The sequence below is a fragment of the Sebastes umbrosus genome, chromosome 5 (assembly GCF_015220745.1).
Source record: "Sebastes umbrosus isolate fSebUmb1 chromosome 5, fSebUmb1.pri, whole genome shotgun sequence".
In the NCBI taxonomy this organism is placed as follows: Eukaryota; Metazoa; Chordata; class Actinopteri; order Perciformes; family Sebastidae; genus Sebastes; species Sebastes umbrosus.
Genome location: NC_051273.1, coordinates 9,196,276 through 9,214,553, shown reverse-complemented (window position 1 = coordinate 9,214,553; position 18,278 = coordinate 9,196,276). Strand labels below are relative to the sequence as shown.

The following is an 18,278-nucleotide window of genomic DNA, read 5'->3' as shown; positions in this document are numbered from 1 at the left end:
CAAACTTGTGAGGACTAGTTTCTCCACTAGTGTGCTCTGTTTGCTTTCATTAAATCGTCACACTCTCCTTTCGTTTTAAACTTTACAACAGTGGTATCAACAACAGTGATTAAGACTGACACTGTGTCTCGAGAAAGAGGCCTAGAGCTGTTTGGGATCCTGTGAGAGCGCCCAGCTGATGAGAGCAGTCTGACAGGTCTGTGGAGAGCCGGTCAGGCGAGCCTCCTACCCGGAAACACCAAGAGTCAAGTTCACACCAACGAGCCGGAGCAAAACCGATTCCGCCTTCAAAATAAAAGTGAAGAGTGGGTGTTTATAAAAACCCATAGAAATTAGGGTGAACCAGATCACAATGAAACCAGTTGGGGGCAACATGGAAACTGTGGACAAACCCACTTACAACCCATATTTCAGGCCATGTAGTCCCCATGTAGTTCCCACATAGAACTTAAACCTGGGGCCGAGATGAGTTTTGGTTTATTTTGCCCAGATTGGGCCCATAAAACACCCATTGTAATCCTGCATGAAACCCACAAGGGCAATTGGCACGGGGCCATTATGGAACCAATGGACAATTCCATATAGGGCCCATGTTTCAGCCCATTTACTACCCACCTGGGCCCCACATACAAATGTTGGCTGGGGAACAGCGACACCTGTGGCCGTTAAGTCAACGAAAGTCAGCATCAAGCTCATGCTTGTGCTCGCTCTACATAGACATGAACGAGCATCGCTCAAAACAGTGAGACGACACACGTCAGCTAAAACCACAATATCACTCTATATTTCAGCTGCTTGGCAGTAATGTTAGCTGACCAGACGAAGGTCTCTCCATGAATCAATGCTGATCCTAGTGTTGGCTTTTCCTGCTTCAGCCTCCTGACCGCGGCCGGAGGGAACAGGGGAAACACCGGAGTTTTGGTCAGGGACAATAACGTTTCTCGCTGCGGAGCCCCGTCACTTCACAAGACACGGGAAACCTCTGTTGGTCTGGAGGAGCTGCAGCATTTAGTTCTGCACAAACGTCCACTGTACATTCACTAGATATTCTCAGAGCTACTAACTCTCCTACAGTGTGAAGTGTGCACGCATGCACGTGAGAGTGGAGCGAAATAGCGAGAACGAGCACGGCGTGTGAGTGAAGGCAGGCAGGCAGGCAGAGGAGCAGAGTACAGCAGAGACTACGGATTCTCTTTGGGGCCCGTGTGGGGCCCATGAGGGGCCACTGCGAGCAGAACCCACAGTGGGCCCCACACTCTGGGGCCCGGGTGGGGGCCCAGTCTGCCTAGTGTGGGCAGCCCACACCTAGCCCACACTTTGGGCTGGGTGTGGGCTGACCCACCGGTGCCCCACCTGGGCCCTTAAGTGTGGGGCCCACACGTGCCCCGCATTTCACGGCGGTAACGGGGCCCACAGTGGGTTGCCCACATGGGGCCCAATTTTCTGCCCGCAGGGGCCCCGCACAGCCCCCAAAGGGGCATGTTTGCTGGGTAGGATATTACGCCCATTTTAGCTGACTGAAATGATAAAAAAACAAATTATTCGGTGTATAGATTACAGATTTCTACAATTGGAGAATGTAAAAATCACCATAGACCTACAATAATGATAAATAAAAATGAAAATGTAGGAAAAAAAAAAGAAAGAAAACAAGTTTTTCATTAACTGAGGGGCTAAAGAGCCACATGTCGCTCCGGAGCCGCAGGCTGCAGACCCCTGATGTAGGCTATCAAAAGTAACTTTTGAGCATATACATAGCTACTTAACTGATTTTAAAATGACTCAAACACAGTACTTGAGTAAATACAGCCTACTCAGTTAGGCTATAGATACTTTATGCCATCTGTTGGTAATCTTGGGTGAATTCCATTTAAAAGTCCCCTCACTAACCACCGGAAGTTGTGTTTGTGTCGGTGCACCCAGCTTGATGCTCCGCTCCGGAGAAGCAGCGAGTTGCACCGACTGAAGAGAGAGAGAGAGAGAGAGAGAGAGAGGAGGAGAGGAAGAAGGAGGATGATGGGAGCGAATATTATCCCCTTTAAGTGACCCACATCTGTCAGTAGACCTACATATCACTGTAATCTAGGCTAGTTCTTGTTCTCGAGGATTTTTCTCCACCAAAGATGTCTGCGTCGGCGATATTCATCCTCGACCTGAAGGGAAAGGTAAGTTTGTGGCGACTTGTTGTGGGAAAGTTGACATCAGGCTGATCAACCAGGCACCTGCTACAAGAGTAGATCAGCATGTGAAATCCAGGAATTGAAGGATTTTTACATTTGTACTGCTGTTAACTGTATATCATACTTGTATTGAATGGCTAACTTCCTACTGTATGAGCCCTCATGTCAGACTAGAGATCAGGAAGGAAGAGAGAGGCTCAACTGGACCAACTGGTTTCACTAATGCTGACTTGACACTGAGAGCTTGTTCTTGTGCAGCGATGCAGCCTTTAGTGTAGCCTATATGTGATGGGTCCTATTTCAAAGTTTAAATACTTTTTGCAGACCCCCAAAAGGTCATCCTTTAAAAAAAATACACTTATAGTGTTTTTTTAATGTGATAGGATTTTTTTTTTAAACTTATTGCCAAAACAGGACATTCACTAGAAATGCATTTTGTATCACTTACAGGCTACAGTATCTAGGGCTGGAACAATTAGTTGATTGATTAACCAGCAACAGTTTTGATACATTGTTTACTTGTCTTCTTTAAAGTTGAAACATTAAGCTACTTTTCAAATATGAGGATTTGCTACATTTATCTATATCATTTAGGGCTGTAACTCACAATAATAATAATAATAATAATAATTAAAAGATCAGCAACTAGTCTGTCAATTATTTTAAAAAAAATACAGTGCCTTAGGTTTATTAATGTGATAGGATTTTTTTTTTAAAACTTATTGCCAAAATTGTGTCTGGACATGACATTCACTAGAAATGCATTTTGAGAGACAAACCCATATTTTTTAGGCACTTACAGGCTACAGTATCTAGAGCTGAAACAATTAGTTAATCCATTAACCAGTAACAGTTTTGATACATTGTTTACTTGTCTTCTTTAAAGTTGAAACATTAAGCTACTTTTCAAATATGAGGATTTGCTACATTTATCTATATCATTTAGGGCTGTAACTCACAATAATAATAATAATAATAATAATAATAATAATAATTAAAAGATCAGCAACTAGTCTGTCAATTATTTTAAAAAAAATACAGTGCCTTAGGTTTATTAATGTGATAGGATTTTTTTTTTAATTTATTGCCAAAATTGTGTCTGGACATGACATTCACTAGAAATGCATTTTGAGAGACAAACCCATATTTTTTAGGCACTTACAGGCTACAGTATCTAGAGCTGAAACAATTAGTTAATCCATTAACCAGAAACAGTTTTGATACATTGTTTACTTGTCTTCTTTAAAGCTGATGTGACAAACATTAAGATACTTTTCAAATATGAGGATTTGCTACTTTTATCTATATCATTTAGGGCTGCAACTAATAATAATAATAACAATAATAATAATAATAATAATAATAATAATAATAATAATAATAATAAAAAAGATCAGCAACTAGTCTGTCAATTATTTTCTTGATTAATCGCTCAGTCTATAAAATGTTTGTTAATGACACATAAGCAAAAGTGTAGATACAGTATGCATGGGTGTATAACATGATTGATTAAAAGACAATTCAACATTTATAGAGTGCTCTGAGTAGCAACATGAAGACACTGTGATACTCATTGGACATGACATTCACTAGAAATGCATTTTGTATCACCTACAGGCTGCAGTATCTAGAGCTGAAACAATTAGTTAATCCATTAACCAGAAACAGTTTTGATACATTGTTTACTTGTCTTCTTTAAAGCTGATGTGACAAACATTAAGCTACTTTTCAAATATGAGGATTTGCTACTTTTATCTATATCATTTAGGGGCTGCAACTAACGATAATAATAATATTATTAATATTATTATTATTATTAATAATAATAATAATAATAATAATAATAAAAAGATCAGCAACTAGTCTGTCAATTATTATCTTGATTAAGTAGAAAATAGTGAAAAATGTCCAATTCCCACAAGTACAGGGTGATGTTTTCAAATCGCTTGTTTTGTCCAAAAATATAATTACTGTATATATGATAATTATATTATTCTAATCTATTTTAGCAGACTTTTAGCTTATTTATTAGTGCTCTTGATTATTAGCTAATTACTTTATAGTTTTTTCACTAATTGTTTTGCACTGAATTACTGAGTGGTGGATGTGTGAAACACAATTTCGTTTTTATGTGGAGCATAAAAGTAACAACAAATAAAGGAATCTTGAATCTCATCAGAAGCCAAAGAAAAAAATATTTACATTTGAGAGGATGGAACCGGTGAATTTCTTTGCATTTTTTTTGTTTAAAAATGATTCGTCAACTATCAAAATAGTTGTTGATTCATTTTCAACTAATCATTACAGCTTTAATATCATATCTCTTTGGGTTTTGGACTATATTGGTCAGACAAAACAAGCAATTTGAAGACGAAACCTTATGGGCTCTGCAAAATCCTTATGGGCACATTTTCTCAATTTTCCGACATTTATAGCCTGAATGATTAATTGAGAAAGTAATTGGTAGTTTAATGAAAATAATCCTCAGTTACATCCCTAATAGTATCTGAAAATAGCTGTGTTTTTAAATAGATTTCTAAACAACTTAATGTATTTCAATTGTTAGATATGTGTGCTGTAGTATGGGATGAGTTCAAGAGAACACTGAATTTCCACTACGTCTTATTTCATCAGGTTTTTACATCTAACCCTCACAGGGTTCATTTATTTGAGGGCAAGAAAAGGAATCACTGAAGAAGCCTTATATGCTTGACAATACCCATCAGGGGGGAAAGGATCAGTCCCTCATAGCCTGGATGTCTGATTGTACAGATTAAAGGGTTTCTCTCTCTCTCTCTATTTATCTGTCTATCTCTGCCCTGGGGCAAGTCAGTAGCTCTTCACCTTCAGTCCTCCTCTTCCTCTGCCCGGACCAGTCCAGTTAGAAAAGTGTTAAAATATCCAAAATGACACCAATGATGAAAATAATTAGGTAATCTGGTAAATACCAACCAAACCAATTGTGTACAGGTAGACAGGTCACATTTCTAGAGTTCACAGTTGAAAACACACAGCTACTAGAGAAGCCAGTTTCCACTTCTGCCCTTTATCCCCCCACCACCTCTAAGTTGTAGCTCCTGGGCACTAGACCGCACACGGCTAGCTGCTGGGACCTGCTATGTAGACTGAAATGTCAGGCTATCAAAATCAGCATGGCATCATTTGTTCCCGGTGAAGTTTTGGGTTGTAATGAGTAGCAGCACATTACAGGGGGCATGAAAGTGTAAGGTTTAACATTTTAGACATACAACGGTGGTTACAAAGGAGCTACGGCTCTAAGTTTTTGTATTATGAGTTTATTTATCTATCAGGGGCAGTGCAAATCCACATTGACCTCATCAGTTCAATCATTTTATTCTTGATGGACACCACTTTGGTCCAGACCATAAGAAGTGGACGTCGTCACCGTGACGTCACCTATTGGTTTGTGGACTGCCGTTTTGAAGCCTCGAGTTCAGCATTTTGGCCGTCGCCATCTTGGTTTTTTTTGCAACCAGAAGTGACACGAGAGGGAGGAGCTAAGTACAACTGAACGCTGAATAAGACATTTTCAGGCGACCTAAATGCTACAATTAACTTTCATGAACTGAAAACACACTGTGGGAGAGGGTTGAAGTTGAAAGACGAAAACATGAACAACTCGTACAATGTCGTAGTAGCGACCTGTCAATCACAAGGTAGCCACGCCCTAAAGCATCCCCTGGTTTATGGTCTATTTGACTCTAAATGGTACCATCATTTACTAAATGGACATCATGCTGTATTGAAGAAGATGTGAAACTAGCGATTGAGACCACAAACTCATGTTTACAATGTTTACTGAGGTAATAAATCAAGAGAGAAGTTCCACTTCCACATTGGAACATTCACTTCTCATTACGGAGGTTGCTGCTTGGTCCAGACTGAAGTATCTCAACAACTGTTAAATGGTTTGCCATAGAATGTGGTATTGACATTTCAAGTCCTCATGTCTTTGGTGATTCCCTGACTTTTCATGTGGCGCCATCAGCAGGTTGACATCAATCATAAATCCCTGCAAAACTAATGCCGTTCCCATCAGTTTTATCTGTACTTTGTGTTTAGTTATTCACAAATGTTAACGGCTAATGGTAAACATTATACCAGTTAAACATCAGCATGTTAGCAGTGTCACTGTGAGCTCAATGCACCGCTGTGTGTGCCTCACGGAGCTGCCAGCATGCCTTTTGACGCTTAGTTTTGTTGAATTGGTAGTCTGTAGCAACAATGAACCTCTAGCTGTTTAGAAAAAGAGGCACTATGAGCATGCACAATGTTAAATGGTTGCAATTGATTGGCCAACTCAGTGGCGTCTTTTTGCAGCCTTCAATATGCCATTATTTTGTCTGTAAGTAAGCAGTAACAGTTGACTCCCAACAGCCCTGTCACTCTAAAATATCATTACCCTGCTATATTCCTCTCTGAGTGATAATGGATTTACGCTTAAAGATTTGTGCCGTAATTGGTTTCCAAACTGTTGATGAGTCATGTAAACTGACATTAGCTTTGTAGAGTGTTTTTCTGTTCCAGTTTGCCTCTCAGTGATACACTCCAGCGAGGGTTTTTCTGGTTGCCATTTGCCTTTAGAGGTCAGCAGCGAGTGGTTCCTATTGATTTCACACATTGTGAACAGTCACTGATTGCCTTTTGTGTCCCAATAACTAAAGTCTCTGGAATGAGAATCCCTTGGTGGTTTTTAAGGTGGTTTTAAGAGAAACATATTTTGTTGTCGTTGTTTTTGTGAAATTCAAGTGAAACAACACAAATGGTGATTCTTCTAGATTTAACCAGCAATGGATCATTACAGTAAGAAACTGTCCTATTCTGCTATAGAAAATGCCATTGTAAAAAAACGGCTACATAATTTTTCTTTTAAACTATTCTTCATTGTGCATTTTATACTGAAAAATGCACTATTTATACTGTAGGTTGTGCACATTTTATACTGTAAATGTGTGCCTGTCTATGCCTAAACATTATTTTCCCCTTCTTTCTATCTTATTTCTTATTTAAATTGTATTCTTAAACACTATTATTATACCTCTTTGAGCTACTCATCCTATATGAATGTAACGTATGATTCGATTTGTAGAAACATAATGGAGAGATGTAAACATAATGATATTTGTAGTATTTGGAAATACCAACACAACTTCTCAGAATATGTTTTTACCAGACAGTGTGGTGTCTTAACACACATTCACACTAGAATTTAATGAGACCTGGATTATTAAGTAGCTGCGCTCTGCTTCGGGGCATGAAATATGCTAACTGTTTGTGTGAGGTGTTGTGTTTGATGTGTTCTGCCTCTGAATATACGACGCTATCTAATGTTTTCCTTTTTAAACTGAGTGTAACTGACACCCATTCGAACCGACGTGACATGAGAATGGTATGTTGACTCTTAAATAACCTAAAGGTTAAACATACGCTATTCTAAATCATCATTGTGATTGCAGCGAGGCCGTAATTGTCACAGCTCCCAGCGTCATACAGTATGTATTGTCAAAGTATGAACCTGAGAGCTCGCAACTCCCTTAACATCTCACTGTGCTGTTATCCTCACATCCAGTTATCAGCTGACTGAAATGGCTCTCAAAAAACAAGAAGGCGAAGGAAGGTTATACACTCATCAATATACCGACAGTGGGGAGTTAGAAACAGCAGAATAATAGAGAAGTCAATAACAAATGTGTCACTCCTACTTTTTTATCAGAAATGGTTTTGATTTAATCTCAGAGAATTACAGGAACACAGTGATAATGTTACTCGGTGATTCATTTATGTATTTTCGTAAGCGGAAACTAACAATGTCCTTTACAAATAACTTCCTCCAACTCATAAGTTTTGAGTGTGTGCACATGACACATGTGCACTGCTAGCAACATCAGCGCCCTGATCTATGTAACTGATATACTGGTGGCAGCGGTATACAGTGTTTGTGTTTTACTTTTTAACCCTTTGCAATGTTCTTTAGGCACTCATGTTGTGCAGTGTGGGTTGTGGATGAGTATTTTGTTGTTTTGAACCATTTGTAATGTATCTATGGTGCATTTTTAAAAGGGCTGCAACAAGTATTGATTAAATATTTAGTGTACACAATGTCAGAAAATAGCAATCACAAGATAATTTCATCTAATTGCTTATTTGTCTGGCCAACAGTCCAAAACCAAAACTTTCAAGAGAATAGATTACAACTTTATTGTCCAGCTTTGGTTTGGAGTTTGGAGCATCACTTAGCCTCCTTTCCGACAAGCCAACATGGTTGATACCAATGGATTCCTTAGGTTTTTCTAGTTTCATATGATGCCAGTATCTTCACTCTAGCTTTAAAACTGAGCCCGCTACAACCTAAAAATCCGAAGTTGTGTTAATGCGTTAAAGAAATGAGTGTCGTTAAAACAAATTTGCATTATCGCGTTAACTTTGACAGCCCCTATATACAATACATATACAATAATTCATATTGATACAACACTTTCCGTTATGTTTGTCTATCAAAGTTTACTTCCAGAACAACAAAAGTGAACCTCTGGATACCTTTCCATGCAGGGGTCTGCAGTGTTGCTGCTTTTTTGATACAAAGATTTGTCTCATAGCTCATTCTCTGTCTCTAGTGACCTCTGAACTCTTCACTCTGTGGTTTGTGTCTCCTCTCAAGCCGAGCAGTGGCCTGTTCATATCCTTTATTCTCCCCCAGATTACTTTACTTTCCTGGCATTTCCTTTTTGTTTATTTCTTATTTCCTCCTGCCTTTGTTGTATGTGCCCCTGTGTGACCCTTGCACAACAGACTCTTCTTTTAAAGAAAGGGGGAAGCTGTGTGTGCGTGTGTGTGTATTTGTGTATATGTGTGTGTGTCATCTAGATCCCTCAAGCGTAGAAGCTTTGATCTCTTTCTTCACTTCACTCGGTGTGTCCGGACTCCAGCAAGACTACTGAGTCATCTTGTTGCGTGTGTGTTTCTATTAAGATTAAGAGGCGTGTGGCGGTTTCTCAGGGCTAAATGAAGCGAATCTTCAATAAGACGTCGACAGTTATTTAAAAATACATTACAATTGTGCAATTCTGTGATATAAATATGCACATTTCTATACTTTTTGATAAATGTTAGTGTTGTCGTCACTTCAAAACCATGACTTAACACAACAAGTGCTCTTTCTAGGTCATTCTTGTGTTATTTGGACATGTGTTGTTCTTTTTCTTGTGTGTATTCTTTTCAGTGCATCCACAATAGTTTGTTTGTTTGCAGAAAGTAATCCAACTGTGTGTTCAGTACATATCAGGAGGATGTCAGTCTCTTAGATTCATAGAAATACGGCGTCTTTTATAGACTCAGCTATTCGCACTGACATTCAACCATTCAAAACAGAAATATCGAGTTCTCTCGTGACACGTGTCTCAAAAGAACTGACTGCATGCAGTCATAAGAGGCTCTATCTGTAGTATTGGGAAAGGCAAGGCAAGGCAAGGGAAAGGCTGCAATTATAGGCGTGTCAACAAGTAATTGATTAACTAGCTAGATTTATTAATAAGCACACATCCAACTTTTACTACAAACAGGTTCTAGCTCTTTTTAGAGGGTTGTTGAAAGCCAATCTGGAAAATGTAGGCACTCGCTAACAATGAAGAGGAGTCAAAATGCATACAGTACAAGGGAAAGTGGTTGTATGGAAGACTCTTCTTCTACACTATTAAGCACTAAAGACAAATCACAGCTGAGGCTGATGGAAATGTCATTAGTGTTGCAGCTTTTTTGGCAGTGGGAAACCTCTGGGACTGAAAAAATGAAGCCAATGCGGAATTCCCTTAAACTTGCATTCTTTCTGGCTGTCAGATTGTATAGAAGTCTCTGAATGACCCTACTTCTCACTTGATTTATTACCTCAGTTAACATTGTAAACATGAGTTTATGGTCTCAATTGCTAGTTTCAAGTCTTCTTCAATACAGCATGATGTTCATTTAGTAAATTATGGTCCCATTCAGAGTCAAATAGACCATAAAGCAGGGTATGCTTTAGGGTGTGGCTACCTTGTGATTGACAGGTTGCTATCACAGCGTTGACCGGTCTGGGTGTTGTCCGTGTTTTTGTCTTACAACTTTAACCCTTTCACAGTGTGTTTTCAGTTCATGAAAGTTAATTGTAACATTTAGGTCGCCTGAAAATGTCTTATTCAGCGTTCAGTTGTACTTAGCTCCACCCTCTCGTGTCACTTCTGGTTGCAAAAAGCCAAGACGGCGACAGCCAAAATGCCAAACTCGAGTTTTCATAACGGCAGTCCACAAACCAATGGGTGACATCACGGTGACCATGTCTACTTCTTATATACAATCTGTGATATTTGGTCAGAATCCAAAGTATTTGACCTGATGTTGGCGCTAAAAAGTCAGAGTGTCACCAAAGTTATTACAATGCGTCCTGAGGGGGACGTGAATGTATGGACAAAATTCCATGGCAACTGATCCATACTTGTTGAGATATTTCAGTCTGAACCAGAGTGGTGGACCGGCCCACCAACAGACAGACATTACCATCCATATAACCACGCCGCCGGTGTGGCACCTTTTGTTTGCCATAATTTCAAAGCTGAGAATCACTCGAGCTTTGTTAAAGTCTGCATTAGCTCTTGTTTCATGTTGAGGTTGAGGTGGTCATTCATCATTCATCATCAGAAGTTGGCAACACAGTTTGTACAGTACATTTCCTTGAAGCATGTTTAAGCTTGAGTGCTCAGGTTTGGTATCTCCAGCCAAAAGCTATACACATTTAATGACTGGGTAATGGCTCTATAATGATGTCTTCTGCCTCTATATTTTGTTCTTTACATTCTGGATCCAGGTCCTAATCTGCCGCAACTACAAGGGCAACATGGACATGAATGAGATCGACCACTTTATGCCCATCCTGATGAAGAGAGAAGAGGAGGCTGAGATGACGCCTCTGGTCACCCGCGGCTCCTCACACTTCCTGTGGATCAAACACAACAACCTTTACTGTATCCATTTGAGATCACGTCTTTCTTACTTTACTGTTCCCATCAGTCGTATATATCTCCAGAGAAATTATTAAATATAAAATGTAGCAGAGATTTTACAGCCTCTAACACATATACCTGAATATTTCCTCGGCTGTCTCCAGCTCCATAAGAAGTCCCCGGCTTCTCAGCTTCTGTCTCATCACATCACGTTTCACTGCCAGATGAAAAATTGAACACAGATTCACTGTGATGTGTTATGCACTGTATATCCTACTCTCTTAATGCGAGATTGGGCAGTCAAACTTCCTTACACATTATTAATTCAGCATGATATTGCAGTTGTGAGTAAGTGGTATTCCCAGTGCACTGCATTAGACAACTGAGCTGTTTTACCTCCCTGTGGCCATGTGCTCAATTGCTCGCCACTGTGATGCATTCTGCTAACTTTTTATTTCAAGGCATTCATCTCGTAACCACCCACAGCACTAATAGATATTCGTTTCTGTAGCTGTACAGTTATTCCTTAACAGTCTGTTCTTCAGTGGTGGCGATGACGAAGAAGAATGCCAACGCTTCCCTGGTCTACGCTTTTCTTTATAAAATTATCCAGGTGCGTTTGTTTCATCAGACTTTAGTCCAAATCTTTAACTTCTACTTGCTACTTGTGTTCACCTGTGTTATCAACACACCCAGCCTGATTGAAGTGATTATCTGTATCATGTTGGCGTAAGAGGTGCAACTACCTCTCTTATCATATAACAGTCATTGGCTGTTTTCTCACTGCATATATCTATTCAATACTGTACCTTTGAAAACAAACATCTTGCTACAGGTTTTTGCTTTTTGAATACAGCCAGCCTATGGCATAAATGTACAATTTTCCATCCAATACACAATGAAAAAAGCATGAAAAAAGTACAGTACAGCCAAACAACTTGCATGTTATATAGCTACTATAATATAACACGCGGTGTATGTCGAACTGCGTCTGCCTGTTTGTGTCCGTAGGTATTTAAGGAGTACTTTAAGGAGGTCGAGGAGGAGAGTATTCGCGACAACTTTGTGACGGTGTACGAGCTGATGGACGAAGTGATGGACTTCGGTTTCCCTCAGACAACCGACAGCAAGATCTTACAAGAGTAAGACAACAATAAAGACTGCTGTGTCTGCATGTTCACGCCTAATAATAGGAGTGGTTAATATTGACAATGGCTAATATTGACAAAACTTACAAAAACAGTGTGTAACATTTCGGGGGATCTATTAACAGAAATGGAATATAATATTCATAACTGTTCATTAGTGTGTAATCACCTGAAACTAAGAATCGTTGTGTTTTCGTTAGCTTAGAATGATGAGCATTTGTGATGATGGTCCTCTTCATGGAGCCCGCTATGTTGCTCAGCCATGTTTTTATTAGTGTTACTATGGTAAGGATGGCGTTACCACGGTTTTGCACTCGTCGGCTCACGTTACCGCAGTCTTGGAAAGGGAGGAATGAGCGGAGAGGTACTCAGTTGGTTGCAATCTGCAACCACACCGCTAGCTGCCGCCAAATCCGACACACTGTCCCTTTAAAAGTGAAGCAGTTACTGTACAATTATTTTTCCAACACCATAAAAAAGGTCTAGATTTTAACATTTGACAAAATTTGGATCAATTATGTGCGTTGGCTCTGTGTTCAGGCACTTTAAGTGTAACATTAATCCGGCTGATGAAGGTGTGAAGGTTAAAGTATCAAATTCTCAAAGGCTGTAATGCACTAAGGCACTCCAGTCCGATTTTAATGTAACCACATTAGCTCAAGTGGTACCTGTATCATCCATCACGGAACAAAACATGAACGTTTTTCAGTGAGATAGCAGCTTTGTATTTCATACTGTAAGTGACCAGCAGAGATGGGAGTGAGAAGAGTATGCAGTGATTCTGTTTGAAGTACCACTGGCTTTTGTTTGTTGTTTTTCATTCAACACAGTACAGCTGGTGACTAAAACTACAATGAATAAGGGAACTTTATTCAGCAAGTGAAATGAACTGAAGCAACTACTATTCTTGGGCTTCACAAGTGTTCACGGTGTACACAGGGGTTGTTTTGCTTTTTCCCTCCTCTTTGCTCCTCAGAGAGGCGAGAGTTTGTTTCCAGGGAAAAGGCTCAACGTTCACTTTGCAGTAGTATGATAACATGGGCTCTGTGTGCATGTGATCGGCTTTGCTTCTAATTAACGGTGAACTTTATATTTGAAACGTTCCAATTTGCACATTTGGTCCATTGTTTACCATTTGAATGTCCCAAATGTGATTGGGCATACTCTGGTGGAATGTGATTGATGATTCGTTTTTGTGTGCTGTTTGTGCACCAAGGCTTGGCTGAGGTTGTAAGTGTGTGTGTGTGTGTGTGTGTGTGTGTGTACAGTATGTGTGTTTAGTGTCTGAATAGGGCTGATAATTACCAGGCTCCTATTGGCACTCAGACACAATGACACCGTCAGCTGGACACACTCGAGACTCTCAGACAGAAAAGCCCCGCTCTTGTCTTCTCCAAGGAGACACAGTGTCATTTCTCTCCACACACACACACACACACACACACACATTCACTGTGTCTCTCTGTCTGCAAGCTATTCCAGTTCTTTGACCTGTCCATGACCCACCCACCACAAAACCGTTTTTTTCTCTTTCATTATAACACTACCTGGTGAAAGTATAAACGTGTGTGTGGGTGTGTGTGTGTGTGTGCGTGTGCGTGTGCGTATGCGTGTGCGTGTGTGGGGGCAGATGCAAGAGACTGAGCAAGTGAGACTGCAGGGATGCATGTGAATGTGTTCATGTGTGTGTCTTTGTATGCACCTTCATGCATGTGTGTGTGTTTGTTGTTATTGCTATTGTTATGCTAATCTGTCAGTTTGCTGCCAACCCCGCTTCCAGATCCTTTCATTAGCATTTCTGAAGAGAATCGGGGCAAAAACAGAACAAACAGCGAAGCAACAAAAACAACCCAACATCGACCTCAAGCCCACTTGTCGCAGCCTTTTATCTCTCAACACTGTCAGACTTTGCTGCGCGTCGACATGCGTTCAAGACCCTCTAGGTGGGAGGAACTGGGGTGGAAAACTAGGGAGAACATTTTTCCTCAATCTGTCAATCAATCTAAAACTTGTTTATTTAGCACTTTTTGTTGTTGACATCAGATAGGAAATGTACAGTTGGACTGAAAACAAGTTAGTTAGTGTGTTTATGTTTGCGTTTGTTCAGAAGGCATTGATTATTCAGAAGGCATTGATTGATAAATTGGCATTTAGAATGGCTATAATCAATATTTTGTGGCTATAATCAACGAATGATAAATGTGAAAACAATTGTGAAAGTGGTCGCTCATAGTGATGAATTTACAGAGAATTATCAACCAAATCTGCAGCTCCTCTCAGCTTCACAGAGCTTTACATCAAGTTTCAGCTCATTTTGCCGTCTTGTTTAGCCGTCTGTCCTGCAGCTTCACTGTTTTGGTTGACTCTCACGGCTCTCATATATAGCATCATTTTCGGCTGTTTCCAGCGAAACAGCTCTAAAAACCCACTCTACGGTACTTGCTCAGCACCAAACAGCAGACAGACACAGTTAGCAACTAGCTCTTAGCGTAAAGAGCCAGATATTTCCCTCAGGAGTCGGTAGAGACCAAAAACGGAGCTAAAAGAGAGTGAATATTAGACTTACGTTCATCAGGTGGACAGAAACACAACCCCAAACGAATGATAATGTTACTCCATAACTGCTGGATGTGTGAATAAGCAACTTTACTACCATATCACTCACCATATCAACTTAAAAGGTGATGATATGTCAATGTTATGTTCACAACTTCTTTCCGTTGCCCACAAGTAGCAAAAAAAAAAAAAAAAAAATTATTGCAAGTTTAAAGAAAAGAAATGAAAAGAAGAAAATAAAACAATTAGTTATTTGAGTAAATAAATCCTCATATACTTTGAACAGTTGAATCAATGACAACAGATATACAATACATTTTCAATTTTGGTTACCAGAAGCACAGTGTAATCTGGAAACAAAGTCTGGAGCAAGATTATTAATACCCAAGCTGTTTGACTTGTGCATAACTCTACATGCAACCCTTCTCTCAAATTAGAAACTGCACATGGAACACAGATACCATTCCTGTTGCTGTATATAGTCGATGGAAAAGAAAGACCTCACACATACTGTACACATACACAACGGACATCATACGTGACATTGGTGGTAAGAATCACAAGCACAATGTCATTCCAAAATTAGTACTACCATTAATGCTATTTCAGCAATGGCACCACTTTACCCACCTTGTTGCAGTTCCATATAGATACAGCCACAACAAAAAATATTTATTTGAAGTTATGAAAATGGCATTGTTACTTTTTGCTCTTCTGCTGGCTTTGCACTTTTTTCTTTTCTTTTTTTTGTAAAAGAGGAGCTTGAGGACAGCAGGATTGTGTGGAACATTGGGTCAGTGTGTTATTGACTCTGGGGGAAATGCTCAGGCCTCTGGAGGAGAAGGAGAGGTGAGGGACAACTGAAAATAGGAGAGGAGAAATGGGGAAGGGAAGAGGTCAGAAGAGGGAGGACAAAAGAGACGCAGTTTGAATCACTGTCAATCTGTATCTTTTTTATTTGTGTTAGCAGCTTAAAATAGAAGCGTGCATTTTATTTCATGAATTTAAGCAGATCTGAGGCACATCACTGCAAAACATCTGTATCTTGTCTTTTTGTGAATATTAGCCGCTTTCTCCGCAGCAGGTTCAAGTGCAGGTCAACAGCACCAGTTCAGAATATTCATAACAAAATATCGAAAGCACCATTTGTGTTCTTGAAATGCCCACCCAGGTTACTGTATAAATCACCTGGCAGTCATAGGGTGATGACTTTTTCTTATTTTCAGTGAGTGGCAAATGAAAAAAAATGATGCACTGTAAATACATCTTAGTTCAGTTGAATATGATATAAAACAGAGAAAAATAGGACATTTCCATATTCGAGAGGTTGAAAACAGCATTTTCTGCCATTTTTGCATTAAAAATTATTTTAACGATGAATTGATTGTCAAAATAGTTGGCGATTATTTTACTTTGATCAACTAATCGTTCAGTCCACTACTTGTTGCAGCCCTAAATTGATATTTAATTTATTTTGAATACTTTGTTTTTTTATATAAATAAAGCGGTATATTATAAAATCATGAAAAGAATGAAAACCCCAGAAGTGGACATTTGGACACTGTATTCCAGGGAACATTTGGTGGCATAAATTAGAAGAAGACAGCTCTTCAGTGGAAACAAAGCCCAGAGAAGTAAACAGTGGTGGGGGGCAGGTGGTTTGGTTAAAAACAGGCCTGGTCACATGTTGTTTATCTAAGTACAGCGCTCTCCTATTCTCATGATAATTCATCATGTCTCCCTGGACACAGTCAGAGGATTGTTAAGACAGAGTGGCTCTCCAGCTTGCACAATAAGAGACAATTTACAGCGCTGTGCAGTGAATAAGGGGAGCGATGGATGGAGTAACACATAGACTAAACATACTCTTGCTGATAACTATAATGTATAAACAGAGTAAACATTTGCCACAGTCAAGGCTAGGGCTCTTACGTATATTATTGATCGCACCAATCAATATTTTTATAATAACAATGGATCAAATTTATACATGTAATGTGAAAACGAAGGGAGATTTTCTGGCATCTCCTGCTCAAACCACTTTAAGACACTTGATGCTGTGGATTAATTTACCCAAGCAGCACCATAATAGTTTAGTATCATGATGTAAACAAATGCACGCAAGTCATATCATCTGTGGTTACAGTCACAATGGGTTCATATAAATCTCCATTTTCCAATTACATCCACGAATAATCTTCATTCAACATGAGTACCAACCTTATTTAATTTATGCACACTAGAATTGCCAATTTATTTTAAGTCATGAGGTGTGATTAATACAAAATATAAAAAAAAAAAACATTCCTTAAAGAGAGATTGGGTTTGTGTTACAAGAAAAAAATATACGGTTTGTTACCATTTCCTGTTTATTTTTCTTTTAAGAATCTTATTTTGTTGATGAGACTTATGATATTACTCCTCTACATGTGACAGTCTTTAAAGGAGATTAAGAGATTTTATTATTATTTAACACTGCAGCTGTTTGTTGATATACTTCTCAGAAATTGGAAATTCTGTCTCTACCTGAAGCATCTTAATGAGGACGATGCTCTCGTGCGCTTTCAGGTTGCAGCAGGATTACAGATTGAATTTGGAAACAGTCTGACGCATGTTCACATCTTCCTTTCTGCCTTTGTCTCTTTCAGGTACATCACCCAGCGGGGTCATAAATTAGAGGTCGGGGCTCCTCGACCTCCTGCCACCGTCACCAATGCCGTGTCGTGGCGGTCAGAGGGCATCAAGTACAGGAAGAACGAAGTTTTCATGGACGTCATCGAGTCAGTAAATCTACTGGTGAGGACAATAATTGCTTTGTCAACATCATATTGTACAAAGCAATGTTCTCAGAAAATATAAATTGACTCAGCAAAGAGTTACAGACATTTATTTGGTATGACATGCATTAGCTCTTATCATCCTATCCATGATGTTTACTAAATAGACAATGTTTTACAATGTAATACAATATAATATAATACTACAATATGATTATTATTTAATTAGGAACTCTTTTCTTTTACTTAAATATACAGTATTAATTGGTTTTCAAATTTAATTTTCCAATACAACAAATAAGGTCACAATAAGCAAAACAAATCAGATATATACATGTAATCACATTGACTCCAGCTGAGTGGGTGCGTCAGTGCTGAAAGTGTCTTTGTGAAAACGCTGGCATGTTTTGACTCCTCCCAACAGTCTCTTTCCTTCAATAGAATTGCGAAGGAAACAGTCTCTAATATCAACAAGCCTCTATTCTCTTTCAATACAACATTTTATGGTGTTTATGTTTCTCCATTGTGTGCACTTCAAAAGGTTTGTCAGTAATCTAAGCAGATAAAATACATTAGTCAGAATTAATACTCAGCAAGTGATGCAGCTATACACCGTTTTCAACT

General features: G+C 39.2%; 1 protein-coding gene across 1 annotated transcript in view; it reads left to right on the top strand.

Annotated features, from left to right (window-relative positions):
* The first annotated feature begins 1,929 nt into the window (after positions 1 to 1,929).
* Positions 1,930 to 18,278, top strand: part of ap1m3 (adaptor related protein complex 1 subunit mu 3) — a 35,971-nt gene continuing 19,622 nt past the window's right edge. Inside the window, exons 1-5 of the mRNA XM_037770871.1 lie at positions 1,930 to 2,165; positions 11,038 to 11,194; positions 11,719 to 11,786; positions 12,185 to 12,315; positions 17,526 to 17,673. Coding sequence (XP_037626799.1) covers positions 2,124 to 2,165; positions 11,038 to 11,194; positions 11,719 to 11,786; positions 12,185 to 12,315; positions 17,526 to 17,673 — 546 coding nt within the window. The 5' untranslated portion in view covers positions 1,930 to 2,123. The remainder of the gene's footprint in view (positions 2,166 to 11,037; positions 11,195 to 11,718; positions 11,787 to 12,184; positions 12,316 to 17,525; positions 17,674 to 18,278) is intronic.